Source organism: Carcharodon carcharias, chromosome 3, assembly GCF_017639515.1.
Source record: "Carcharodon carcharias isolate sCarCar2 chromosome 3, sCarCar2.pri, whole genome shotgun sequence".
Classification (NCBI taxonomy): domain Eukaryota; kingdom Metazoa; phylum Chordata; class Chondrichthyes; order Lamniformes; family Lamnidae; genus Carcharodon; species Carcharodon carcharias.
The window spans coordinates 214,143,870-214,171,348 of NC_054469.1; the positions used below are offsets into that span (position 1 = coordinate 214,143,870).

The 27,479-nt window shown below is 40.8% G+C and overlaps 1 protein-coding gene across 2 annotated transcripts in view; it reads right to left on the reverse strand.

Annotated features, from left to right (window-relative positions):
* The window catches only part of LOC121276239 (regulation of nuclear pre-mRNA domain-containing protein 1B-like), a 62,311-nt gene that overhangs the window by 20,425 nt on the left and 14,407 nt on the right, over positions 1-27,479 (reverse strand). The window contains exons 3-7 of one of the 2 annotated variants that reach the window (XM_041184433.1): positions 22,635-22,741; positions 22,436-22,533; positions 18,081-18,207; positions 17,788-17,963; positions 2,982-3,210 (exon numbers count right to left, since the gene is read on the reverse strand). In XM_041184433.1, the coding sequence (XP_041040367.1) occupies positions 3,178-3,210; positions 17,788-17,963; positions 18,081-18,207; positions 22,436-22,533; positions 22,635-22,741 (541 nt within the window). In that variant the 3' untranslated portion in view covers positions 2,982-3,177. Of the gene's footprint in view, positions 1-2,981; positions 3,211-17,787; positions 17,964-18,080; positions 18,208-22,435; positions 22,534-22,634; positions 22,742-27,479 lie in introns of those variants that run through there. The other variant, XM_041184432.1, reaches the window with a different exon arrangement.

Sequence of the window (27,479 nt, forward strand, 5' to 3'; positions counted from 1 at the left end):
CAGGCTGTGCCATACCAAGGTGGTACAGTCCAAAGCCAGGTCTGCAAGCCCAGAGCTGATCAAAGGCATCCTGCAAGGCCAAGTTCCCCCACTGAAAGTCAGCAGCCTTCTACCAGCCATGCTGTCATGCAACCACTGGGATAGCACCTTGTGGGCCAGATGAAGGCACCTGCAAGATAAGCACTAAAGGACAGCACAAGGGTGGATAGCTGAATATTGCTTGGATTATTGGAATTGTTGTTGGATCAAGTTGGTGTGGAATGGTTGCTTTATGTTTTATTTCAGGAATCAGGTCAAGAGGATGGTGTGCTTGTAACAGAGGGATGGCAAGGTGGGGAAACATTGAATAACAAAGGACCTGGGGATTGATTCAGGCGGACCACAGTCTGATAAGACTTTCACAGATAGCCTTTCCGGACTGCAGATGTGCCGGCTGTCTCTTTCTCTCCCTTAGGTGGTTGCCAAAACTCTGGCAGTCAGGGCAACACTCTCATCATGGCCAGGTTATGGTGGATGCAACAGACCCCCATGAATCAGGAGATGCATTCTGGAAGGCTCTCCCTGAACAGATTGATTCAGGATACTGATGTCCTGCTCCATGATGTTCCAAGTTGCAGCATGCCTCTCGCTGTAGGAACACTGGCCACGTGTAGTCCAGCTACACAGGGAAGTCATTATCCATATGTATAGTGGATACTCCCTGTCATTGAGCAGCCACCCTCTGGTTCAAAGTGGTAGCTCCAAGGCTGTTGGAACTGTGGACTGTTGCAGAGTGAAAGCATTATGACTGCTGCCAGAATAGTGGGCATTCACTAACATGATATTTGAGACGTAGTCACACACCAACTCCACACTAAGCGAATGGAATCTCTTGTAGTTTTGGTAATTCCACTTTGAGGTGTGGTGCCCAAAAGGCCAATGGTTCCCTTCATCACCGTGAAGACCACATTCCTGGCTAAACCATATGTCCACTCATCTTGCTTATCTCTTCTCATGTAGCAAATAATGAAGTCCTCACTCCTAGCTTTCAGGGCCCGTGACCTCGGAAGTGCTGCAATAGGTGAAAAAACTGCAATACGTTGACGTCATCTGGTCCAGCCTGGAAGGATTCACTTACATTGAAATTGAGGGCCATAGTCATCTTGACAGTTACAGGTGGCAATATTCTCGCCTTGTTCTGAGATGCAGGTCCGTTTAGCAAGGTGGGGCAGTTCTGTGACCATCTTCTTGGTAGAGAATACTAACCACATTATGTCTGGCTGTGGTGCAGGTAGGAGTCCTCTCTGAACAATGTAGGTGGGTAAGGTCTCTTGCCGAGAACCCTCCTCCTCTTTCTCCTTCTGCCAGCAACTTGTCTTTTCTGCCACCCCTGCTTCATTCTCCCCTGATGCTACAGCCGAGGGGCCGCAGCATCTAGTGTTCCTATGACTGGGAGAAACCAGCATACTTTGTGCACACTTCCAAAGGTCCAGCATCACCTCAGGCTTCAAAGAATTTCTCCATTGACAGTACTTCCACACAACTTCTGCAGCAGCAAGTAGATAGTCAAAATCACCACACCAGCAAAGGTTGAATGGTGATGCTTTTCAATAATGCTTGTGGGAGGTCCCTACTGCGGCTGTGTGTTTTTAAAAGAGGGCATTAACAGGAACAGATCTACAATCAGAATTACAGGCTCAGTGATGTGACGATCAGCCTGCTCTGCATGCTTTCAATACACACACAGGACACCCCACTATCACCCTCCACCACATGGCAATCAGCATGGGCCAACACATATTTCACTGATGGTTAAATATTCTAGTGTTGCTTCAAACCAGGCCTAAAATTCACTAATTCTTGAAAAGGACAACTCCAACCAGACAATATGGCATGTTATTATCCAAACTCCCAAAACAAAAGCAAGCGGGGTCAATTGGTGTAGCTTCACTGTTTGCCATCGGCATTCTTATCAGCCTGCATTTTATTTTTCTGATAGCTGAAATTCAGGTGGTAGCTAATGTGTACCTGAGCAGCCTGCGCAGTAGATGGTTTTGGAAGATGAGTGAGCAGTTGAGAAAACAGAACAGATTTCCCAACGTTGCTGAGATAGTATTTTATCGAAGCTTCATGGCAGAGGTTCGAGGGAATTCCCCAAATAGAACTCCTCTTTCTTTCACAAAGAGGGGAGAATTTGTTTGTCCCTTTACAAAATGACTGTTCGCAATGGGCCTGAGAACCAGGAAGTTACTTATTGTCGATGAAGGATTAGCTGCCCTAGGGGCCGCTGTTTCAGGTGGTTGAGAAGGCTGTGCCAGAGAAGATTATGAAATCACATGAATGCCAATTACCGACTTGAACTTTACTGGAAAAAGAAGCCTCAAGACCAAATCTGTTTTTTAGTCTGATTTGTGCTGCAGGCCACAGCACGGAGACAAAAGGTGCCAAACACTGTCTTTGCATCTACAAACTGACGTGGAACAGCAGTCGTCTTCAGTCGTCTTAGAAAAGGTCAAGCCTGTTCTTGATGCCTTATCTCACGTCTCTGTGCTTAGCTGGATCTCTTCTGAAAAATATCAACTTTCAGTTCGCAGGCCACTCTCAGGCTGTTTGCACGGCAAGTCTGTAAGAGACTGCACACTTTGAAAAAAGTTTGCAAGCTGCTGCTGAAGATGCCCCCAGTAAAAGAAAATAGCACAAGTAATTTGTGAAAAATAAAACAAAAACGGAGTCATACGTACTATTGGTCATTGACAGGTCGGCAGGCACACAGTTGATTTTGCTGCGCCGTCTTCCTGAAATTTTAAATAGGGTGGGATAATGTCGGGAGTGCCGCCCGACATCATCCCGCGTCATTTTACTCGTCGGTGAGCAGGCCCCGCCCCTGCCGACGGTAAAATCCTGCCCTTGGATTCTATAAATTATGCTTACAGGGAAGGAAAAATGAAACTACAAACCTTAGGATTGCAGGAAGAGTAAAATTTATTTTCTAACCGGAGAGTAATTATTCTGTTGCTGTTCACAAAAAGAACTGGGTGTAATTTTTCATGAGTTGATTCCAAAATCTCAATTGAAAAAGAGATTGGACAATGAAAAATAAACAAGAAATCACAATTGTGGGGGACAGGCTGGATGGACAAGGTGATGTTTTTCTGCTCGCTATTGTTCCTATGTTCATAAACAAATGTTGTTGACCTTTCATTTGTATGGACATGGCAAGTTTAAATAATTCTGTAAAAACATAAGGGAGAAGGGGAAAAATACATAATAAGGATACCGAGTGTAATCACAAGATTTTTACCCTCAATTTATTGCATTCGCGACAATTTGATTTCTTTCCCCCCACTCTTTCTGGTTTTGTCTCTGCACAACCTTACTTCATTGTAAAACACCACTTTCAAACTGGCTTTTGCAACCGCATATTTCGAGAATAGCGTTTCTTTAGTTTTCAATGAAGTTCATAAAAACCTCTTATATTACTAAGAGAAAAGATTTAGCCGAGCACACCCAGCAACCAGCAACAATTAAGATGCATTTGCTGAGCTATTAAATTACTGACATATTCAAATGAGAATATCCTTAAAACCCGACATTCATCAGACACCAATGGTGGCCATCAGCATTCTTTTGCATGTGTTATTGATGCAGCTCCATAGCTAGCAATGCCTACATTACTCAGATAATGACCAACTGGGAGACACTGGGATGCTATTCCACAGAGGAGTTGCTCATTTGCTAAGAAAGCCAACCAAAGGAATTTAACTTACAAATCTGTTTAACTAGCTTTAATAAACTGGCTTCAAAGCTAACGCACCAATATCAAAAGTAATCAAAAAGGCTAAACGAATTTTGATCTTTACCTCAAGAGGGTTGGAACTTTCTCAAGGCAATTAGAGATTGGCAACAAATGCTGGCTATGCCAGTGACACCCATATCCCATGAAAGAATAAAAAAAGTGATGTTTTAGTTGTAGAGCTTTGCTGCATGCAATTTTGGGCACCAAGCCTCAAGAAAGATAAATAGAGTTTGGAGAGTAAAGCATTGATTCACCAGGTTATTAGGGGTTAAATAATAAGGATAGTTTGCATAACATGGCTTGTAATCCCATGAGTTTAGAAAGTTGAGGAGTAATCTAATAGAGGTATTTAAAACAGTTGAGGAATTGTGTGTAAATAGAGAAAAACTGATGGGAGAATCTAGTAAAATGGCAAATTAAAATTAGAGGCTATTAAAATCAAGCAGCAACTTTTTACACAAAAACAGAGTTGAGGAAATCTGGAACTCCCTCCCCTAAAAGGCTTTGGATGCCAGTTGAAATTTTCAAGAGTTAAATCAATTAAAGTTTTATTAGATAATGGATATGGAACAAAAGTGGTTCAGGTAAAGATTAGCTATGATCTAATTCAAAGGCAGAATGGGTTCAAAGGGCTGAATGGCCTGCTCCTGTTCCTATGTTTGGAAAAGCCAATTCCCATATTCTACCATGATGGCAAGTTTTGAACATCACTAACTCCACTTGCCTGCACAGCAACTTACTCAAAGATGTTATCATATTTGAAAAAATAATTTCTTTCCAAAATCCATTTAAAATTTACTTCTCACATAGGCCTTCTTCTGTCTTCAGACCTTGGTGGGGAGTGGGGGGAGGATTCAATTGGAAAAGGGGGCCAAAGAATGATGCACCCCTGCCCCTTTCCCATCTGAGGCCCAACTACACTAACCTGCCAGGCTTACCACCCATCATCAACTTCCTCCCACCAGCTAAAAAATTACAGCTGGGTGGGAAGTGGCCTTTAATTAAAGGCCTCAATTCACCCATAAATTGTGGCTAGGTTTGGGGCAGGGGGCAGGGGGTAGGCAATAGTAAATTTTTTTCTGAGAATTTTACAGGCCTTCTGCTTGCGAACCTTCCTGCAGGGGAGCGTAGAATTGTGCTCAACTTCTCTGACAGTGCTCTCATTGAGTTAGTTTAATTATCTGGCAAGCCGGCAGTGATTCAGGAATGAATCTGTTATCCACTTGCTATCCGATTCCATGTCATCTTTTGCCCAATGCCCCCCACCGCCCACCGCCCACCTGCAGTCTGACATGATGGGATCAATTTTAACTCAAGCAGCATTGGCACAGGCTCAAAAGGTGGACAACAGATCCGAATGCCATCATCAATTTTAACAGCCATACCTTGTTTACATGCATCTTTTTGGCCTTCTTGAAGACAACCTGGGTATTGCCCTGGTCAATATTTTCCAACCAATAACTCCAAAATACAAATTAAAAGATCATTCATTTCACTGCTATTTCTAGGATTCTTCTATTCACAAACTGACTGCCACCTTTGCCTAACAAGCAACAGCGAATGTAAAACACTTTGGTACACATTGAGGATGTGGAGGACTCGATATTGGCTAGGAGTTATGCTATACTTGGTGGCAAATTGAATCAACAATGCAATTTCACCCCCTTTCCACCATTTTTGATCATTAATAAAAGAACACCACCAATGATAGGTAATATTATCATCCTAGTCACTAGTATTAAAGATAGTGTTGCCTTGGTAAAATAGCTTAAGGGTACAGCAACGTAGTGGTTCTGTGCACCTGATTTTTCAGATGAAACATTAAACCATTAAACTATCCTCACAAGTGAACCTAAAAGACCAATTTCAAAGAGGAGCAAAGGCGTTCTCCTTCATGTTCTGGCCAATATTTTCCCCACAACCAACATCAGTAAAACAGATTATCTGGTCGGTTACAAAGCTGTTTGTGGAAGTTTGCTGTGCACCAACTGGCTGCCATATTTCCTACATTACAACAATGACTACACTTCAAAAGTACTTCATTGGCTGCAACGTGCTTTGGGACATCTTGAGGTTATGATAGGTACTACATTAACGAGAGTTCTTTGTTACAGAAAGGGCAATCCAGAGCCTTGGACGAATGACTTTGAAAATATGAATTCAATGTGAATGCAATTTGAGAATTTGAACTGTTTTTAAAAAAAGTAAAAAAAAGCTACTATAAATTAATGTGACCGTGAAGCTGCTGCATGGTTGTAAAAACAGAACTGGTGCACCATTGTCTTTTAGGGAAGCAGGTCTGCCGTCCATAAGTAGTCTGGCCTATATATGACTCCAGTCCCATGCCAAGATAGTAGGTCCTTAACTTTCCTTTCAAGTGGCCTGACAAATCATCAGTTGGATCAGAATATATCAGGGCAACTAGGGATGGGCAATTCCAGCCTCGTCAGCAATACCTTAATTGCAAGAATGAATTAAAAAATTGATCCTCTCCACCTGGAAGCAAAATCACTTACTGTGGGGCAATTTATAGTTACCCATAATTCTTTGAGGTAGTGAACCAAGAGAAAAGAATTGCAGGGTGTCAGCAGCTTGTATGTCAGAATTGTTGCCAGTAATGTGTTTTTTTCAGGATGGGAGAGCAAAACACCATCCTTTTCCTAAGAAGTTATTTTTCCCACATGCTACAGACTCTGCCTACACCAAAGGTACAAGTGGGCCAACTCACAAACCTGTATCAAATATCACTAACACTAACATCACCTCCAAGTAGCTGTACAGGGTGTCTCTAAGGTGAATCTTCCTATGATTTGGGAAATACTTAGCTTTGGCTTAGTACTGCTGAGACTGAAACAGCACGCGAGATGGATGTAAAAGATGCCATGGTAGCATTCAAAGAGATTAGCTCTCCCCAGTGTCCTGGCCAGTATTTATCCCTCAACAAACATCACAGAAAATCCAACCAACACATTTCTATAGGTGGAACGTGACTTAGGCAAAACTGGTAACAGTGACTACAAAAATACTTTGTTGGTTGTAAAGTGCTTTGGGATGTCCCAAGGCCATGAAAAGCATTATATAACAGTAAGCCTTTCTTTGTATAATCAATCACTCCCATGGGCTTTTTAAATTGTGAATAAAAACGTTTAACATTAGTTATACCTCCAGGTGGAGTTGTTATAGGCCTTAACAATGTTATAAGTCATTATATAAAACATTATGTCCAAACAGCAATAGCTCTTATTCTAATTAGTGCTAGTGAGCCAGCATACAGCTACAAACAAATCTGTTTGGACAGAAGCCTGTTCACCAACATAATTTCCTGTATCCAAATCTACTTAAGAGGTGGCAGTGAAGAATTTCAATGAAAATGTATTCGAAAATTAAAAAAATTTTTTCTGTGGCTCATCCTCAATCTTTCCAAAATCTATTTTAGACACATTGGCTCTTGCTTCAAGTCTATTATCTCCTCCTTATAACTCATTCTCACCTTTCACTTCAATTACGATCAACCAATAAATATCTCACTGGTTCTGTTAATACAATTTACCAGCAAGCATGTGTACATAGTCTGCAAATAGAATATAATGATGCTGATGCCTTGCACTGAATGGCTCCTTCCTGGAACACAGCACCTTCTTGGTTTTGGTTGCACCCCATCTAAACACAGGCTTGTTCACAGATTTCTCCAGACTCTATCCACCCATGCAGTTTGGCGGACCCCCTTACAGCTAAAAAGCTTACCAAGCTCCACCTAGAGGAGAGATAATGCTAGGTCCCACTCAGAGTTTGCTAGATTTATCCCTTATCCACAAACCGTCTTTACGCATCATCCTAGAACCCTCCCTACTTTCCACAGAGGAAACTTTACCAGCACCCTTCCCAACAAAGGTGGTTTCCCTACATTTCTGCATCCACATCCTCCTACTACTCCCTCTCCCTTTCTCTTCGCTTCTTTTTTCTCATCCCAACAGTTTTTTCCCCTTCCCGGAACTCCAACACGGCCAGATAACTTCACCTGGTCTTTCCTCCATGTGCAGTATAACAACAGATCAACTGGTACATTGATCAGATAAGCTAGCCAACAAAAATAAATCAAAAAGTGAAAGAAAATCTGGTGATGTATCACTTCCAGGATGGTCCCAAAAAAATAGCCAAATGTTGGAGTTTGGATGGCCCAGTGCACTCATGCCTGGGTCTGGCATCCCAGCTAGGGTGATGAGATAAATACATCTCTCTTTTGGTTGTAAAGATTATAAACAAAATTAAATTCTTTGCACTAACCCAATTGCTTTTTTTTTTTTATACACTACTGCTTAAATACAAATTACAGAATAACAGCATCTCAATTATAACCCAAATATTTTCTCCTCTCCAGTGGCTGCTTTCCCAATAGAATCACACAGCACAGGAGGCCATTTAGCACATTTTGTCTGTGCCAATTCTTTGAAAGAATTACTTAAGTCCCATTTCACGAGCATTTCCCAGCTTTGCAAATGTTCCCTTTTCAAGTATTTATCCAATATTCTTTTTGAAAGTTAACATTGAATCTGCTTCTACCATTAGACAGTGCATTCCAGATTACTACTAGCTGCTTAACAAAAGAAGTGTCACTCTCCCCTTAATCCTTTTGACAATTAACTTAAATATTTGCCCTCTGGTTATCGACCATCCTGCCAGTGGAAGCAGTTTCACCCTATCCATAGAGGATCCATTCAATAAGCTATGGTGGAGTTTCTATTCGTTGTGAAACATTTCTGAGATTAGTTTACCTAAATGGATGTAATTTTATGGCAGTATTCACAATTTTACAGACACAAGGTGTTTAGGAACTGGACGTAGACTAGTATGAAGCTAAATGGTACCTAATGAAGACAGACATAGAATTCTATAATTCTTGTACAGCCTGAAGCTTAACTACTGCTTCTGGAGATCAAAGAGTTTCTATTTCACAACATGGTTTATGCTATCTCACCTCCTGAATTCAAAATAAATTACATGAAAATTTTGGATAAAATCTTGTATTCACAAAGAATTCCTTCTTGGAATTAATTTGGAATGTATTAATAAACCATCTATCAGTAGTTTAGTGCGAAAAATGGCAGATAGTTCAAAAGTCTCATGCTACCTTCAGCATAAACAAAATCAATGGTAGGATAAAAAAAGTACCACTTGTGTGATTTGCAACTATTGATTCAAAGTAGGATTCAAAAATTACTAATGGGACAAAACGCAATGATGGCACTTCAGATGCCTTAGCACGTTATTGTAAATGTAATGTAGAATCTGTGTGGGTAAAGTTGAGGAACCGCAAAGGTAAAAAAAACCATAATGGGAGTTATGTACAGGCCTCCGAACAGTAGGCAGGATGTGGGGCACAAGATACGCCAGGAGATAGAAAAGGTGTGGAAGAAAGGCAAGGTTACAGTGATCATGGGGGATTTCAATAGACAGGTAGTCTGGGAAGATCAGGTTGGTAGTGGATCCCAAGAAAAGGAATTTGTGGAATGTCTACGAGATGGCTTTTTGGAGCAGCTTGTGGTGGAGCCCACTAGGGAACAGGCAATTCTAGATTTAGTGATGTGTAATGAGGCAGATTTGATAAGGGAGCTTAAGGTGAAGGAACCCTTAGGAGGAAGTGACCATAATATGATAGAATTTACCCTGCAATTTGAGAGGAAAAAGCTGGAATCAGACGTAAGGATATTACAGTTGAATAAAGGCAACTACAGAGGCATGAGGGAGGAGCTGGCCAGAATTGACTGGGAGATGAGCCTAGCAGGAAAGACAGTGGAACAGCAATGGCAGGAGCTTCTGGGAGTAATTTGGGAGACACAGCAAAAATTCATCCCTAGGAAGAAGCAGCACACTAAAGGGAGGACGAGGCAACCATGGCTGACAAGGGAAGTCAGGGAAGCATAAAAGCTAAAGAGAAAGCATACAATGCGGCGAAGAGCAGTGGGAAACCAGGGGATTGGGAAGCCTACAAAGACCAACAGAGGACAACTAAAAATGAGACAAGGAGGGAGAAGATTAAATATGAGGGTAAACTAGCCAGTAATATAAAAGAAGATTGCAAGAGTTTTTTTTTTAGATATATAAAGGGTAAGAGAGAGGCAAAAGTGGAAATTGGACCACTGGAAAATGACACTGGAGAAGTAGTAGTGGGGAACAAAGAAATGGTGGAGGAACTGAATAGGTACCTTGTGTCAGTCTTCACAGTGGAAGACACGAGTGACATCCCCAAAGTTCAAGAGAGTCAGGGGGCAGAGGTGAATATGGTGGCCATTACCAAGGAGAAGGTGCTAGGAAAACTGAAAGGTCTGAAGGTGGATAAATCACCTGGACCAGATGGATTACACCCCAGAGTTCTGAAGGAGATAGCTGAAGAGATAGTGGAGGCATTAGTGGTGATCTTTCAGGAATCACTGGCATCAGAGAGGGTCCCAGAGGACTGGAAAATCGCTAATGTAACCCCCGTTTAAGAAGGGAGTGAGGCAAAAGATGGGAAATTACAGGCCGATTAGCCTGACCTCGGTCGTTGGTAAGATTTTAGAGTCCATTATTAAGGATGAGATTTCAGAATACTTGGAAGTGCGTGGTAAAATTGGGCAAAGTCAGCATGGTTTCATCAAGGGGAGGTCATGCCTGACAAATCTGTTAGAATTTTTTGAAGAGGTAACGAGTAGGTTAGACAAAGGAAAGCCAATGGATGTTATCTACTTGGACTTCCAGAAGGCCTTTGACAAGGTGCCGCACAGGAGGCTGCTCAGTAAGATAAGAGCCCATGGTGTTAGAGGCAAGGTACTAGCATGGATAGAAGATTGGCTGTCTGGCAGGAGGCAGAGAGTGGGGATAAGGGGGTCCTTCTCAGGATGGCAGCCGGTGACTAGTGGAGTTCTGCAGGGGTCAGTGTTGGGACCAAAACTTTTCACTTTATACATTAATGATCTAGCTGAAGAACTGAGGGCATCCTGGCTAAGTTTGTAGATGATACAAAGATAGGTGGAGGGACAGGTAGTATGGAGGAGGCGGGGAGGCTGCAGAAGGATTTGGACAGGTTAGGAGAATGGGCAAAGTGGCAGATGGAATACAATGTGGGGAAGTGTGAGGTCATGCACTTTGGTAGGAAGAATAGAGGCATAGACTATTTTCTAGATGGGGAGAGAATTCATAAATCTGGAGTGCAAAGGGACTTGGGAGTCCTACTCCAGGATTCTCTTAAGGTTAACTTGCAGGTTGTGTCAGTTGTTAGGAAGGCAAATGCAATGTTGGCATTTATTTCGAGAAGACTAGAATATAAAAGTAGGAATGTGCTGCTGAGGCTTTATAAGGCTCTGGTCAGACCACATTTAGAATATTGTGAGCAATTTTGGGCCCCGTATCTCAGGAAGAATGTGCTGGCCCTGGAGAGGGTCCAGAGGAGGTTCACAAGAATGATCCCAGGAATGAAAGGCTTAACATATGAGGAACATTTGAGGACTCTAGGTCTATAATCAATGGAGTTTAGAAGGATGGGGGGGATCTGATTGAAACTTACAGAATACTGAAAGGCCTGGATAGAGTGGACATGGGGAAGATGTTTCCATTAGTAGGAGAGACTAGGACCCGAGGGCACAGCCTCAGTGTAAAGGGAAGACCTTTTAGAACAGAGATGAGGAGAAACTTCTTTAGCCAGAGAGTGGTGAATCTATGGAATTCATTGCCACAGAAGGCTGTGGAGGCCAAGTCATTGAGTGTATTTAAGACCAAGATAGATAGGTTCTTAATTGGTAAGGGGATCAAAGATTGTGGGGAGAAGGTGGGAGAATGGGGTTGAGAAACTTATCAGCCATGATTGAAAGGCGGAGCAGACTCAATGGGCTGAATGGCCTAATTTCTGCTCCTATGTGTTATGGTCTTAAAAACTTCATATATAATGAATTAGTTTTGTGGGTAAATACTGCTGGTGCCACAAAAAGTAACAGAATGAGCAGTTAACTTCGGTGGTACTGAGAGAAATGTTGGTCAAATGACTGGGAGAGCTCTGTTCTTTGAAGAGTAAATGAGATTTTTAGTGTTCGCTTGATAAGGCAGATAATTTGTTAAATGTCGAACAGCGTAGTTTCCCTGTACCTAGTTTCAAGTATTTGCAAAATGCTCAATGTGGATATGCCAGAAATAAATTCAGTTCTTTTAAAACCACACCAAAGAGGGGTAACACAAAATCTGCCTGGATGATAAGGTCAAATTCAACTTTCAACTAGTTTCCTGCTGTACAACTCTGCTTCTGTAAAAAAAAATGTTTATGGCAAAGATTATATATTGCAGAAATTGAGTGATTTATCGATTGTATTGAACAGCTGCTAAAGCAGGGATCCTATCATATAATCTGTCCAAAATATCAAATAGGATAGGGTTACATTTTGCAAAACAAGCATTTCCTTTCGAATTAATAATTATACTGATCACAACACAAAATATTATCCAACTTGAAATAAAAATTTCTGCACAGCTATAACTAAAATGCTTATTCAGCTTTGAAATAAAAATCCCTGTGCAGCCATGACTGAAGCACATGTTCAGTCATGCTATCATGGGTATTAATAATGAAAATAAGGAAATGGGAATGAATTGAACAGTTATTTTGCATTTGTCCTCACTGTAGAAAGCACAAATAACATCCCAGAAAAATTGTAAACCAAGAGGTGAAAGGGAGGGAGGAACTAAAAACAATTGCAATGACCAGGGAAAGGATACTGAGAAAATTAGAACTGAAGGCTAAGTTCCCAGATGCTGATGGACTTCATCCTAGGGTCTTAAAAGAAGTGGCTGCTGAGATAGTAGATGCATTGGTTTTAATTTTCCAAAATTCCCTAGATTTGGAAAGGTCCCAGATTGGAAAATAGCAAACGTAACTCCTGTATTCAAGAGGAGGAGACATACAGGCCCATTAGCCTAACATCTGTCTTGGGAAAATGCTGGAATCTATTAATCTCAATGCAATCAGAGTGAAAGGGAAATAGTGTTTGACTAATTTATGAGTTCTTTGAAGTAACAAGTAACATATATAAAGGCAAACCCATAGATGTGGCGTACTTGGATTTCCAGAAGGCATTTGACAAAGTGCCACATCAAAGGTTACTACCCAAGATAAGAACTCATGGCATAGGTAATACCAGATTAGCATGGATAAAGGACTGGTTAACTAACAGGAACAGAGTAAGCATAAATGGGTTATTTTTGGGTTGGCAAGATGTTAATGAGTGGAGTGACACATGGATCAGTGCTGGGGCCTGAACTATTTACAATCTATATCAATGACCTGGGTGAAGGGACCAAATGTATTGTTGCGAAATTTTCAGATGACACCAAGATAGAGAATAAGTTGTGAAGGAGCCTGCGAAGGGATGCAAATAGGTTAAGTGTGTGGCCAAAAATTTGGCAGATGTGAGAAAATGCAAACTTATCCAATCTGGCAGGAAGATTAGAAAAGTGGCATATTATTTGAATAGAGAGGGATGCAAAATTATGCATGACAGAGGAATTGGGACACCCTGGTTCATGGATCCCAAAGTTACCAAGAACAACAAATGATTCGGAAGGGAAATGGAATGTTGCTGTTTATTGCAAGGGGAATGAATTATAAAAATAGGGATGTTTTGCTAGTTTTACAGGGCATTGATGAGGCCACATCTAGAGTATCGTGTACAGTTTTAGTCTCATTTAAGAAAGGACATAATTATATTAAAAGCAGTTCAGAGAGGGCTCACTTGACTGATTCCTGGGATGAAGGGGTTAGCTTATGGGGAAAGGTTGGGCTCATATCCATTGGAGTTTAAAAGAATGAGGGATCTTACTGAAACATAAGATCCTGAGGGGACTTGACAGGGTAGATGCTGAAAGGATGTTTCCCCTCGTGAGAGTCTAGAACTAAGGAACACAGTGTAAAAATAAAGGATCTCCCTTTTATGATGGAGACAATGAGAAATTTTATCTAAGAAGTTCATGAGAAATGTTCATGTGGAATTCTCCTCCCCAAAGCACAATAGAGACAGGGTCATTGAATGTTTTAAGGCCCACTTACTTAGATTCTTGATTAACAAGGGAGTCTGAGGGTTTAGTGAGTAGGTAGAAAAATGGGGTTCAGGCCACAATCAGATCAGCCATGATCTTATCAAATGACGGAGCAGGCTTGAAGGGCTGAATGGCCTACTTCTGCTCCTAATTTGTATGTATGTTCATATATTGGTAGACTGTTACTACTGAGGTACCACAAGTTATCAGTGCTGGGGTCTCTTCCAGTTACAATCTATATTAGTGACTTAGATGGAGGGACTGAGCGCATTGCATCCACACTTCCCGATGATGCAAAGCTAGGTGGGGAACCTAACTGTAAGGACAGTCTGCAAAGGGACATGGGTTAAGTGAAGGAAAAAGATGGCATATCATGTGGGGAAATACACTTTGGTAGGGATAACAGAAAAACTGAACATTTTTAAAAAATCAAGTCTTCAGAGGGATTTGGGTGTCCTTTAAAAAAAAGTTCTATGCAGGTTAGTTAATTGCAACAAGCAATTAAGAAGGTACAAGGACTTTATTGCAAGATGGATGGAGTACAAGAGTAAACAACTCTTACTGCAATTGTACAGGGCTTTAAGGGAGACCATATGTAGAGTATTTGTGCATACTTAAGAATGGATATATTTCCCTTAGGTTGCAACAAAGGCTCAATAAGTTGTTTCCTGGGATAAGAGGGCTGTCCTATGCGAGACTGAGCAGAATGAAAGTTTGAAACAATGAACACTAACCCATTGAAACACAGGGTATGATTTAATGAGGGCAGACCCTGACTTCCGCCACCAAAACTGATGACATCCCCGCTGTACTGAAATCTGGGAGCCCTAAGGGAATTAAGTCACTAACTGGCAGAAGGAACCTAGCTACTGTGGTATCATGCTCCAGAGGGGAGGTTTAGTTGTTCCCCAGTAGGGCACAAATCAGAGGCTGGCAGCTCTCCATTACCAGCAGTGCTACAGGGAATTGTGGCTGCTACTAGTAACACACGAGTCTTTACCAGGGTTCATGGTTAGATCCCTGGAGATAGGTAAATGAGTGCAGGCAGGTGTTCGCAGGGAGGGGGGCTGCCAGCGAGTGCAGTCGATGGTGGGGTGGGGGAAGAGAAGAAAATGGTTCAGAGGAAAGGAAGGGAGTGAATCTCTGTGGGAGACCCCCCTTCCCAATTCCAGGAATACCAGCAGTAGCAATGGGATAAGGCCCTTAAGTGTGCTTTACTTGTCCACTTAAGGTCTCAATTGGCATCAGAGCAGGAAGGCTGCCCACAAAGCAGGAAGACAGTAGCACAGCAATAATGTGACTAGACTAGTAATCCAGAAGACCAGCTGGGATCTGGGACATGGGTTCAAACTCCACCATGGCAGCTGGTGGAATTTAAACTCCATTAATAAATCTAGAATTGAAATTTAATGTCAGTAATGGTGGCCATGAAGCTATCAATTGTAAACACCCATCCGGTTCACTGATGTCCATTAGGGGAGGAAATCTGCTGTCCTTACCTGATCTGGCCTACATGTGACTCCAGACCCCCAGCAATGTGGTTGACTCTTAACTGCCTCTGAAATGTCTGTAAGCCACTCAGCTCAAAGCTAATTAGGGATGGGCAACAAATGCTGGACTTGCCAGCAATGCCCACATCACATGAAAGAATTTTAAAAAGCCTTCCTGTCCCAGGCTTAGATCAGGTGGGGAGGCCAGGGAGGGGTTACCCACACCGAACCCCCTCCCACCACAAACCTCAGAACTTGCCTCCAGGGAGCATTAAGTTCTGCCCATAGATTCTAAGATGTTTGACAGGGTAGATGCCGAGGGGCTGTCTTCCCTGGCTGGAGAGTCCAGAACCCAGGGAAATAGTCTCATGATAAGGAATTGGCCTTTATATACAGAGGAGAAACTTCTTCACGTCGAAGTTTGTGAATTTTGGAATTCCCTGCCCCCAGAGGGCTGTGGATGTTCAGTTGTTGAGTATATTCAAGGCTGAGATTAATAGTTTTTGGACTCAAAAGGTAATCAAGGGATATAAGGATTAGGCGGCAAGTGGAGATGAAATTAAGAATCAACCATGAATCTATTAAATGACAAAGCAGGCTGGAGGGGCCAAATGGCCTTCTCTTGTTCCTATTTCTTATGTACATTTATTACACAAAGCATTTGGAGCTTCTTTGAATGCCAGATTATGGAGAAAAACAATGCATTTCCTCCCACTAAAGATTGGGTTAAAACTAGTTTGACTTGAGCTACTTAGGATTATCCATGAAATGGACCATCTAGGATTGACTAAACAATTACACTGAATTCCAAAGCCAAAAAGTTAGTCTGAAATCTATTATTTCACCAACTTGTGCTCAGCAGCTGCTATTCCAGTGCATTTGGATTTTTACTTTAAGCACATCAAATGAATGGCCAGGAACAATAGGAAAAACCCTGTTTGGTGCAACAGGTAAATGTGCTCATAAACTCAGAACTGTCTGTCAAACATCTGTACTTCGCCTAGTCAGATTCAATCATATCAATGATAAAAACTGGACAATTACTCAAGCTTGTCTGAGCAAACAGAAAGCAACGATACATCACTATACAGTCATTTTTTAAAGTTAATATTCAATTACAGAGCTATGGAAGCTATAGTTTTCATGGACACATGGGGGCAGTGCAACAAAACTATTCAGAAGTAAAACTGAAGTGAGATTTATAATCTTCTCTCCAATTATTTTCCTTCCTCTAGGCATTGATCCATTTGTTGGATCCATTAATCCAGAATTAGTAGTCATCCTCTGGTGTCTCACCCAAATGGCCATATTTACCCAATCCTGGCTGGTGGGTGATGACAGGCTGACTGCAGAAAACATCACAGCCAATCTCACCCGGTGTCCACGGTTGCAAAAGTTGCTGGATAGCAAATTAAGAGCATGCACTTTGGCCGATTCTAGCTTGCCTAGCTCAGGGATACGGAGCTAGATTGCAGCACCCCAACCAATGCCTCAGCTGACACCAGTCAATTCAGAACTGACTGAGGGCAAATCTTGGAACCTTCCTGGCCTTTGTGGCTCAGATAAATAGTACCACATCTTCAGTTATGGAACGAGCTTTGAAAGGTTACGTTTAAGACAGCCTGTCTTTGCTAGTGTAAATGAACGGAACAAGACGGACATCCCATCTGTCCGAGCTGGATTCAAAAACCTAGTCTGTCACCAAAAAAAACCACACAATTCGCTAAGACCTTCAATGTGTTAAAAAAAAGCCTAAAAACAATTGCTATTTTAAGAAGTAGGTTACAAGAAGAAACAGAGGAAAAAAAATTGTACAAGGAAAGGAGTAGGTCATTCAGTCCCTCAAGCCTGTTCTGTATTTACTTGGATCATGGATGATCTTAACTCCATTCACCAGCCTTGTTTTCACACCCAGTAATATACGTGGGCTAACAAAAACCTATTAAGCGGTTTTAAAATTTTCAGTTGATTAAATCAGAATATTGGAGAAAGAATAATCTTTAGACTTATAGAGAAACCAAGGCTGTAAGCAAACAGCAAGGTTAGATTTGATTCCTTTTTAATGTTTGTTATTTGTGGACAAAGAAAAGTCCTACTGCCTCTTTATAGAATGCACATTTCTTGAAAGGGGCTTCGCAACTCCAAAGTCAATTTTCCTTTGGCTCCAAAGTTGGTCATTATTAATGGGGTCTTGCACCTGAGCTATCCTGCTCAAAATGAGAACACAACACATATTGTTTCTTTGTGGTTTGTTTATTTCTTTAATTGGAAGACTGTCAAGTGATTGAAGACCAGCAATGTGTGGCATATCCACGCCCATCATCTGTAACAGAAGCTATGGATAGTTAATAAAATCAACTACGGAGTGGAAAAAAAAACATTAATATTTAGGTACTTACCCCAGCATCCTAAAAATATGGAGTGCTTTAAAACAAAAAAAGTAACAAGTGAAAAGATATTACGCACTTCCAGTTTACGTTCCTTCTCTGCTAGGATTTCGTTTTGACTACGGATGTAATCAGCCAGCATACGTGCCAACTGCTTGCGATCTTCCAGTTCTGCGGCCAGTCTGCCATTGTAGTCTGCCAAGAGCATGCAGGCTTCATCCACAGTTTTTGAAAGTCTGTCTGCGGACTCTTTGTCTAAATTGGAACCATAAACCACATAACATTACATTCACGAGAAATTTGTACATCTATCACTTCATTTGAAAATTTTAAAGCAAACAATTTTGTATCCTTTGAAAAATCGCTGCTTACCTGCTATTTTATCTAATAGAGAAACATCTTGAACCTCTGGTGGCAATGATGCAATCTTCTGTCGAACGGCTGCATCACCAGATGCTGCATTTTCCAGCTCTTGCAATGACTTAATTAGATCCTCAGTCTGACACACAAAACAAAAAATGATGAGCTGAAGAATGGTCTTGTCTAGATCTCATAATGCCATTCTTTGGTAAGTTTTGATAAACATGTGTGGTACAACTGCTTAAATAAGTGCAAGAAAGTGTTGATGGGGTGGAGTACATGTAGGAATTGGAAAATCACAATGCATTGGTCCCCTATGACCAATACGTTGTAAAAAGAAAAAAATGTTCTTATTGTGAGTGTAAATAGATTTCAAGGGGTTAATGTACTATAAACTTATCTACTGGCTGATCCCAGAGGCTGAACGGATGCAAGAGCTGGACAAGTGACTGATTTCCACCAGTATTCATGATTTCAGTACCATGATTTCTTCTTATACAAAAATGATTTTTGATGGGCACAAAGGAGAGTGCAGGGAAGGGGGAAATTGTTTAGAAAAACTTGCTTAGTGAAAAACACACTATGTGGCATCTTTGAACTTAAGCCAGCATGATACCTGAATGGACTTAACTTTCAATCATTTAATCTATGTTATTTATACCATATTATGGGATTTGTTTAACTTGAAAATTTGTAACTTTACATTAAAACGATATAGTTTGGCAGTGGCAGAAAATAAAATATACATTATTAGCCAAATTGTGAACCTTACAATCCTATGTAATTTGAAATGTCAGATTAGGACTGCTATAACAAGAGGGACAGACTAGAAGCTCTGAAGGCAGACTTGAAACGTTAACTGTTTCTCTCTTCACAGATGCTGCCAGACCTGCTGAGTTTTGCCAGCATTTTCTTTTATTTTTTATTAGGGGCAGACTAGAAAAGGGTAACAATAAGACATGTAGCAGTATAAAGTGTATTGTATACATTCTAAGCTGTCTTCGCATTAACGTACTATGATCCCCTTTTTTGATATCAAGGATCACTTACTGATTAAGCAGTTAACATCTAAATGGGACATCTATCAAAAACAGATTCAAGTTTAAGAATGAATAGTTTGCATCATGGAGCAACATAATGAGTACCAATTTAAAATAGAAAACAAAAATATATATATATTAATAACATACATGACTTAATTTCTCCTAGAACAGTTGGTTGGGGAACACTAACAATTTTCACTTTGTGGATAGCAAAAAGAAAGAGAAAGCATTTTATACAATTCTCCAAGACAGGGCAAAGTTATAGAAAAGGCCTATGAAGAGAACGCTGGGAGTTTGATAGTATTTGCAAAACAATTCCTCAAACAATTGTACAGGTGATGGCTCTTAATTGTTGTTAAAGTAAAAACTCAGCAGTGTAGTCTGACATCATTTGAAGCACAGATTTCATTATAGCTAGAGATTTCTTGCAAAGTTTATCCAGTGGTTTTGTTCAGTTTTGAGCACATTGCACATCGTCAACAAAACAGAACATGACTGTCCTGATACTCCATTACATAATGTTGAATGACAGCTCAACAAAGGACAGTATCAAATAGTGCATTTTCTGTCGAGAAATAGCTTGCAATACTGTGAAATTCTGTGGCCAGTACATATATTTAGATTCCACAGTATAATTTTAAAGATGACTGCCAAATATTAAGGTTTGGCTATTGAGAAAGCCATTGAAAGAACTTCATCTCAAAGTTATTAATCGTCATTATAAATAAATAGAGTAATAATAGGGCCCCAGTCAAATACAGGAATTAAAACAATTCAAAGCCACTTCCCAAATAGATTTTCTGTCACGGGTTCTGTAGCATTGTGCAAAACCTAACACTAACATAATTTTGTTTCAAACTGGTAACTGACTTAACCACATGGACAGGTGAATTGTCTATGTTGCATGCCCTCTACTTTAAGGAATACATTTGTATCCAAGGTGGATAAATGTAAGGAAGCTCTGGTTGAATGCATTGGAGAACAAAATTCAGAAATATTCAGCCTAAATAAAACGCCTCTCGAAATTTGTTGAAATAGTTCATGGCGATGTATCACAAATAAATTGAGGTTTAAAATACAGACCATTGCAGGCTCCTCGGATCACATTAGGCATCAAGTATATGGGTATTAACTTGATGAAGTTGATACCACAGAAGTGTTTATATTTGTGATAGATCTATTCACCCTCTTTCAAGGGGGCCATATTCTTGTCACGAATCATATGGATCTGTATGCAGCAGAGCATGTAGCACAATAGTTATTCCATGATTATGTACATGCTCAACAAAGATCTTTTTGTGAATATAATCAGTTCTACAATATTTATTCAGGTGAAATCTCATTAAGTAAAACCAGATTGCTCGATTCAGCTTTTCTTCCTCTTTCTGCTGATATATTTCCACAGGCGCCAGTTTTAACTTAGGTGTGGATAATATCAGCAAAAGTCAACTGTGGAGGTCACTAACAGTAAGTCCAGTCCTGCTCCTCTGCTTATGTCCAAATATGGACACATTCTAAACACATGTTATTGGGCAGCAAAGAAGAGCAGGAAGGTTGGTGGAGAATATTCCTCCTCCCTAGGCCAGGGTGACAAGGCCAATTGTAGCATTATGTTTCTGCTCTGGTTGAGATGAATGAACTTTGCACTAAGATTCAATCCAGGTACATTTTGTACCTCTACTTTTAGAAGAATGCTCTTAAATAACAAATTTATCATTGGTCAACTACTCAAAGCTGCTTGTTACAAATGCTTTTAAATAATGCAATAGTTGTTAAATAGTTGTGCAACCACTATTTACAATATCATGATTTTAAAAATACCAAAAGCCAATTAACAAAGAAACCAGTGAGTTTGAGAAACGTATCATGCATAAATTCAAACACTTTAGCACTACAAAGGAATGATTTTTAAAAGCAAATGCCAACAGTTAGCTTAGAAACAGACCAAATAATTTCACTCCAAAGCTGGATGATAGCACATAGTTCCTGGGGATTCTCATTACTGACATCATTGGGACTTGCCTGCTTCAGTTCATCATTCACAAAATGGAGATATTCTAGGCTTCTTGTACTGGTTATATTAACATGACAATCAATTCTTCAAGGGATAAGCAATTCATAAAGTATTTTTTGCATGCCCAATAGGTTTGAGCATCTAGCTGTCATTCATAACTTTTCCTTTAGCCAAACTTCTCTACTTTCCTTCTCTCCTGAAAGAACATACTCCTTGCTGTAAGCACCGGTTGCTATCTAAAACTTCACCCAACTGATCGTTACTCTGGTGTGAGCCTTGATAAGACTGTTCAACAGCAAGTGAGTATCAGAGCAGAGCCTGATCTTGTCGCTGCCCAGAGTTCACAAATCAGGCGTTGCAGACTTCCTGCTCAGCCACTTGCTGCTGGATAGTGATAAAGAATGTGAACCTTGAACAATTTACACCTCTTAGAAACCTATGGGAATGCATTCAAACTTAACATTACATCATAATCATATAATCAAAAATGTTCAATCCTTCTGCAGGAAAATGAGGGTGAATAATACAGCCTGGCAGCAACTGACAATTCCACCTATAAGTCAATTCTTTTTCCACATTTCAGTGGTAATACCCTTAGTAATATACCATTTTTAGAAACTAAACTTTACTGGTGTTCAAGGTTCCTTAAGAGAAAGTTCAATTTTTTTTAAACAAAAAAAAATTGGTTTTGCTTTGGTGTTCCAGCTAATGAAACAGGTATGCAAATGATCAAATCAATACTCTTCAAAACGCCTCACACATTTCAGTATTTCAGTACAGTGAAGGGTTCAAGTTTCAAGTGTACACAAGAAATACTTGACACAGCTATGGTGGAATGCAGCCACCAATGAAAACCTCAAAGCTTTACATGGTCAAAGAATACTGATAGCAGCTCTTAAGGTATTGAGCCAATCAATGTACTATTATAAATTGGACACAGAATTTCCTAGTAATGGCCTGCAAATTATTTTCTGACAAATCTGCAGTCACAACATCACAACTGACAATCCTTCCCTGCGAGACAGTCATCCTGCGATGATGCAAAAAATAAAAAAAGCGTCAAAGGACGACATCCTCATTAACACCCACGGCTTGCAGGGTAACTATTACTCTGGGGTTTTGTTCTGTTTTGAGTTAGTTATCAATGGGTTAGTTCAATTTACATTAGTTGCAACCAACCTGCAGAGAGTAATTACAATCTTGCATTCTGACCTTAAGTATTCAGTTGAAACTTGTTATTGGATTTTTATCAGGTTTACATAGCTATATGCAATGGTCGTTTTATTTTACATCAAATAACTTGGCATTACCTCTGGTGGTTCTTTAGGTGTACTGTTGGAAAGATAGTCATCATCATCTTCCTCCTGTATTTGTTCAAAGGTACGTTTCTTGGCCTTTTTTTCTGTTGCTTAATGGGCAGCAAAAGACAATTTTAAAATTTACTTTCCAAACTCAATAGATTAAAGTCATTGAGCCTTCCACTGCCAAGGTCAATGTATTTATACTTACAAACAATTTGCTTAAGCTGATCGATGAAGTTGTTTTCATAAACCATCCTCTCCTGCCAAATAGCTAATACTCTTTCCAAATGCTTCTTGCAATTCTCATCAGATTCACTGTCAAATAAGAAAAGCGACACCTGATTAGTCAATTTCACCTCCAAATCTGTATCCAATTCATCAACATGCACTGTCAAGCAGTAATCAAACTGGTCTGCAACATCTATTTCACTGGATATGAGCAAATTAAGAAATCATATATTTGTAAAAACATGAGATAAAGATGAAAAAGCCATTCAATCCATTTTTCAGGATACCAACCCTACTGTCTCCCCATTACAGCATCTACCAGCTCCTCAATTCAGACCATTACCTAGCCTCAACAACCATCTACTGAACCCCTTCCAGCTGTTAACCACTGTTCAAAAAATATTAGTTGACATTTGTCCTAATCATGCACTTCACAGCTTGGCTTGCCTTGTTGCTCCAAAGATTTGAAAACATTGTTTTATTCCCCTTTCCTTTTAAGCATCTGCTTTACCTCTAAGGCTCTTTCTCAAAGCATCTCTTTTCAAGGCTGAAGGGTTCCATCTCATTTAATTATCATAGCTCCTCCTTCTAACAATACTTGCTTACTCTTCTCTGCATCACCTTGTAGTGTTAACTGTGCCTGAAGTCACGAAAGTAATATCTGAATGAATAGGAGGGCTTCCCCAGTGTTCTGGCCAACATCTATCATGTTTTTTTCCTTTATTCTTTCATGGATTGTGGGCATTGCTGGCAAGGCCAGCATTTATCACCCATCCCTAATTGCCCTTGTATCAAGTGGCTTGCTAGGTCATTTCAGAGGGCAGTTAAGAGTCAACCACATTACTGTGGGTCTGGAGTCACATGTAGACCAGACCAAGTAAGAATGGCAGATTTCTTTCCCTAAAGGACATCAGTGAACTAGATGGGTTCTTACGACAATTGACAATAGTATCATGGTCAACATTACTGAGATTAGCTTTCTTTCCTTCAACTGTCAAAGCAGATATTTGATTATTTCTCTCTGACCTTCCTGTGTGCAATTTGACTGCTATGCTTCCCTGCATTCTAGTACAAGGTTTTTAAAACTAACTCTACAGATCACTGATTATAGTTGCGCTGCATGCAATGTGCGGTTGAAATTCGACAATCTTTTGCGGCAGTTACGCAGATATCAGGGGAACTGCAGCAAGGAAAAAAAACAGCCCAGTCGAGCTGAAACTCCAGGCCAAACTGCCACAATATAATCAAATCAAAGTCATTTTAGTGTTACATTTTGTGAAATATGTATAGAGGTAAATGACATTCCACAAAGCTCTCATACATAACTTTTTTAGATAGGGCATTCATATTTTATGAAGATATTGCATAATTAACGCATATCAATAGAGAATGAGGTCATTTTTAATATATAGTCACATTTTATAACAGTATACATTCCCATTCATAATCTACACTCTTGCACACCCCAATTACATGATACCTGTGGCAATAATGTAGGTCAGGTGGCCGAGCAGGTTGTTTGACCGTACTGTTCGAGTTGAAAATGGTGTGCAGGGGTGCTGCTAGTTGGGATTGGCACCACTTTTTGCCAGTGAGTGGTCTCCCATATTGAGGGAGCACTTTTGTGTTGAATGAGTCTCCAAGAACTGGTCCCAGAGCACTTGCTTATTTTCCCAGTTCCAGGTGGAGACTAAATAATCTCTCCTTTATGACAATCAGATAGCTTCAAACCCAGATTATTTTAATAAATGGAATTAAAATTCTCAAACAACCACTGTGGGAAATGAACTCTTATGCTTAGAATTATTAGTCCAGGAAACCAGAAGAAGGCCTGAATGTCAATTCTCAGCTTGCTATGTTTGGCAAATAAGTGGCGGAAGGAGGGGTGCTAGGGACAAGGTTCGTCACTTGGGTCCGAGCTGCCCAGTAGTGCCATCCGTTTTAGAATAATTAAGTTCATAACCAAAAAGATTGAATTGCTCGATTCTTTGAAAGGTGCTCAGAAGTGAGGTGGTTGGGTTCATTATAACACACTAGTACATAATCATTACTCAGGGATATTTTGTGTTCATTCCTTCTTTCCTGGGCTCACTCTAATGCATGGCATTGGAGGTTCTATGATTGGTGCACACTGGAAAGGAAATAGAATGCATCCTTGCCTGATACTCCAGTGCAATGGAAATGAAGGGTGAAGTCATTGATGCATACTGCGGATGAGGTACATACACAGGAGTGTAATTTTTTTTAATTAATTCATGGAATGTTGATATCACATTTGCTGCCCACCCCAAAATTTCCTTGCAAAAAAAGTTTGGGGGCAGGGGGTGAGCTGCTTTTTTGAACTGCTGCAGCGCATGTGGTGAAGGTGTTCCCACAATGCGGTTAGGTAGGGAGTGTCTGGGTTTTAATGGGGTCATGATGACAGCAATTATATTTCCAAGTCAGGATGGTGCATGACGTGGGAAGGGAACTTGCAGGAAGGTGTTCTCATGCGTCTGCTGCCCTTGTTCTTCCAGATGGCAGAAGTCAGTTTGGGAAGCTCAGTTGAAGCAGCCTTAGCAAGTTGCTGTGGTGCATCTTGTAGATGGTACACACTGCTGCTATTGTATGCCAATAATGGAGAAAGTGAACATTTTAAGGTGATGGATACTGATCAAGTAAGTAGCTTAGTCCAAGATAATGTCCAACATGAGTGTTGTTGGAGCTACACTCTTCCAGGCAAGTGCAGAACATCCCATCAAACCCCTGATTTACACTTTGTAGATGGTGGAAAGGCTTTGGGTATTTAGGAAATGAGTCAGCGCTGCAGAATTCCCAACCTTCAACCTGCTTTTGTAGAAATAGTATTTACATGGCTGGTCCAGTTAAGTTACTGGTTAATGGTAACCCCTAGGTGTTGGGAAAATCAACAATGGTAATGCCATTGAATATCAAGGGGAGGAAGTCAGGTTCTCTCTTGCTGGAGAGAATCAGTGTCTGCCACAGTGTAGGGCAAATGTTTCTTGCCATTCAACAGCCCAAGCCTGAATGCTGCCCAGGTCTGACTACACAAAGGCATGGACTGCTCCAATATCTGAGAAATTGCCAATGGAACTGAACACACTGCAATCATCCCTGAATATGCCCACTTCTGACCTTATGATAGAGGGAAGATCATTGGGCCTAGAATACAGTGCAAAGGAACACCTACCATGATGTCCTGGGGTTGAGATGTTTGACCTCCAACAACCACAACCATCATCCTTTGTGCTAGTAAATATCCAATCAGTGAGAGTTTTCTCCAATTCCCATTAACTTCAATTTTACAAGAGCTCCTCGATCCCATACTCAAGTCAAATGCTGGCTTGATGTCAAGGGCAGGTACTCTCACTTCATCTCTGGGATTCAGCTCCTTTTGTCCATGTTTGGACCAAAGCTGTTAAGAGGTCTGGAATGAAGTGGGCCAATATATTCTAAAATGGTAAGTGCCACTTGATAGCACAGTCGCCAACTTTATCATTTTGGTGATAACTGGGGATTGGATTTATCCTGATTTTTGTGAACAGTTTTCCCACATTGTCAGGGAGGTGCCACTGTTGTAGCTGTAGTGGAACAGCTAGCTACTGGGACATGCCTTCAGCACTAGAGCTGGGTAGTTGTCAGGACTCTCAGCCTTTTCCCTAATCAGTGCACTCAGCCTCTTCCTAATATCACATGGAGCGAACTGATTTGGCTGAATACCGGCTTCTGAGAGTGTGGGGACCTTAGGAGGCCGAAATGGATCATCCATGCTGAATTTTTGTCTGAACATGATTGCAAACTCAGCCTTGTCTCTTTACCTCCATCACAAGAAGAAACTTGTAGTTAACACCAGTGAAAGCCTCTTCCACACCAGCATAGGCCCAAGTCAGAGGTTAAGGCTACTACAGTAGTACACCAGTTTGAGCGGCACTGGTATTGTTCCTCAATGTCAGCCCCATATAACAGAATCACAATGGTTACAGTACAGAAGAGGCCATTTAGCCTGTCGTGTCTGTTTGGTCTGTCTGGACATAACCCAGGGAGGAATATATCAAGTCGCAATGTGAAGATCTTGGCCAATATTTTATCGTCAACATTGAGAAAAGATGTAGGTCTGTGTGAAGAGAACCAAGCTTTGTACAACTCACCATGAAAAGAATAAAAGGGATGGTCTGTGTTATCAGACGCCAAGGGTTTCTCTGACTGGAAGTTTTACCGCCAGTCTTGAGCTCGCTGGCTGAAATGGACTATTTTTCCTGAAAGAGTTGGGGCAGGGAGAAGTTGGATAGGTATTTCATCCATTTATTGGGACGTGGCTTGACACACAGCTAGAGCAAGGTGTAATCCCAATAGGCTCCTATATTACCACCAGTTCAGTTGATTTATGCAATGGTCTTGTCATACAGTTACTGGCAATGGGTACGTGCAAGATGTTTCCCTGGTTTCTTACCCAGTGTGCAGATTTGTAATACAGGAGGTTTTCAACACCCAATAAGAAGGAGCAACTTAGCAGTTCTCTGATTTATATCAAGATCCTTTCCATACTCCATTCTGTGCCTCCTGTACATAAAGTCCAACTCCATTCAATTTTTGTTCCAGGTTTTTCCAGGTTTGCAGCTCTATGCTTCCTGACAGAGGACCAATGATGGTTTTCTACAATGCTGTGGGGAACATGTGAGATTCCTAGTACTCCAATGCGCCAGGTGAGTTTCACCTAGAGTTATGAGGGGAACTCTGGGTTGTGACACCAATGCTTGAAGAGGGGGGGGACAGTTGGGTTGGTTGAGCTGTTACATAGCAAAGGAATGGCCTGGGATGACTAGTG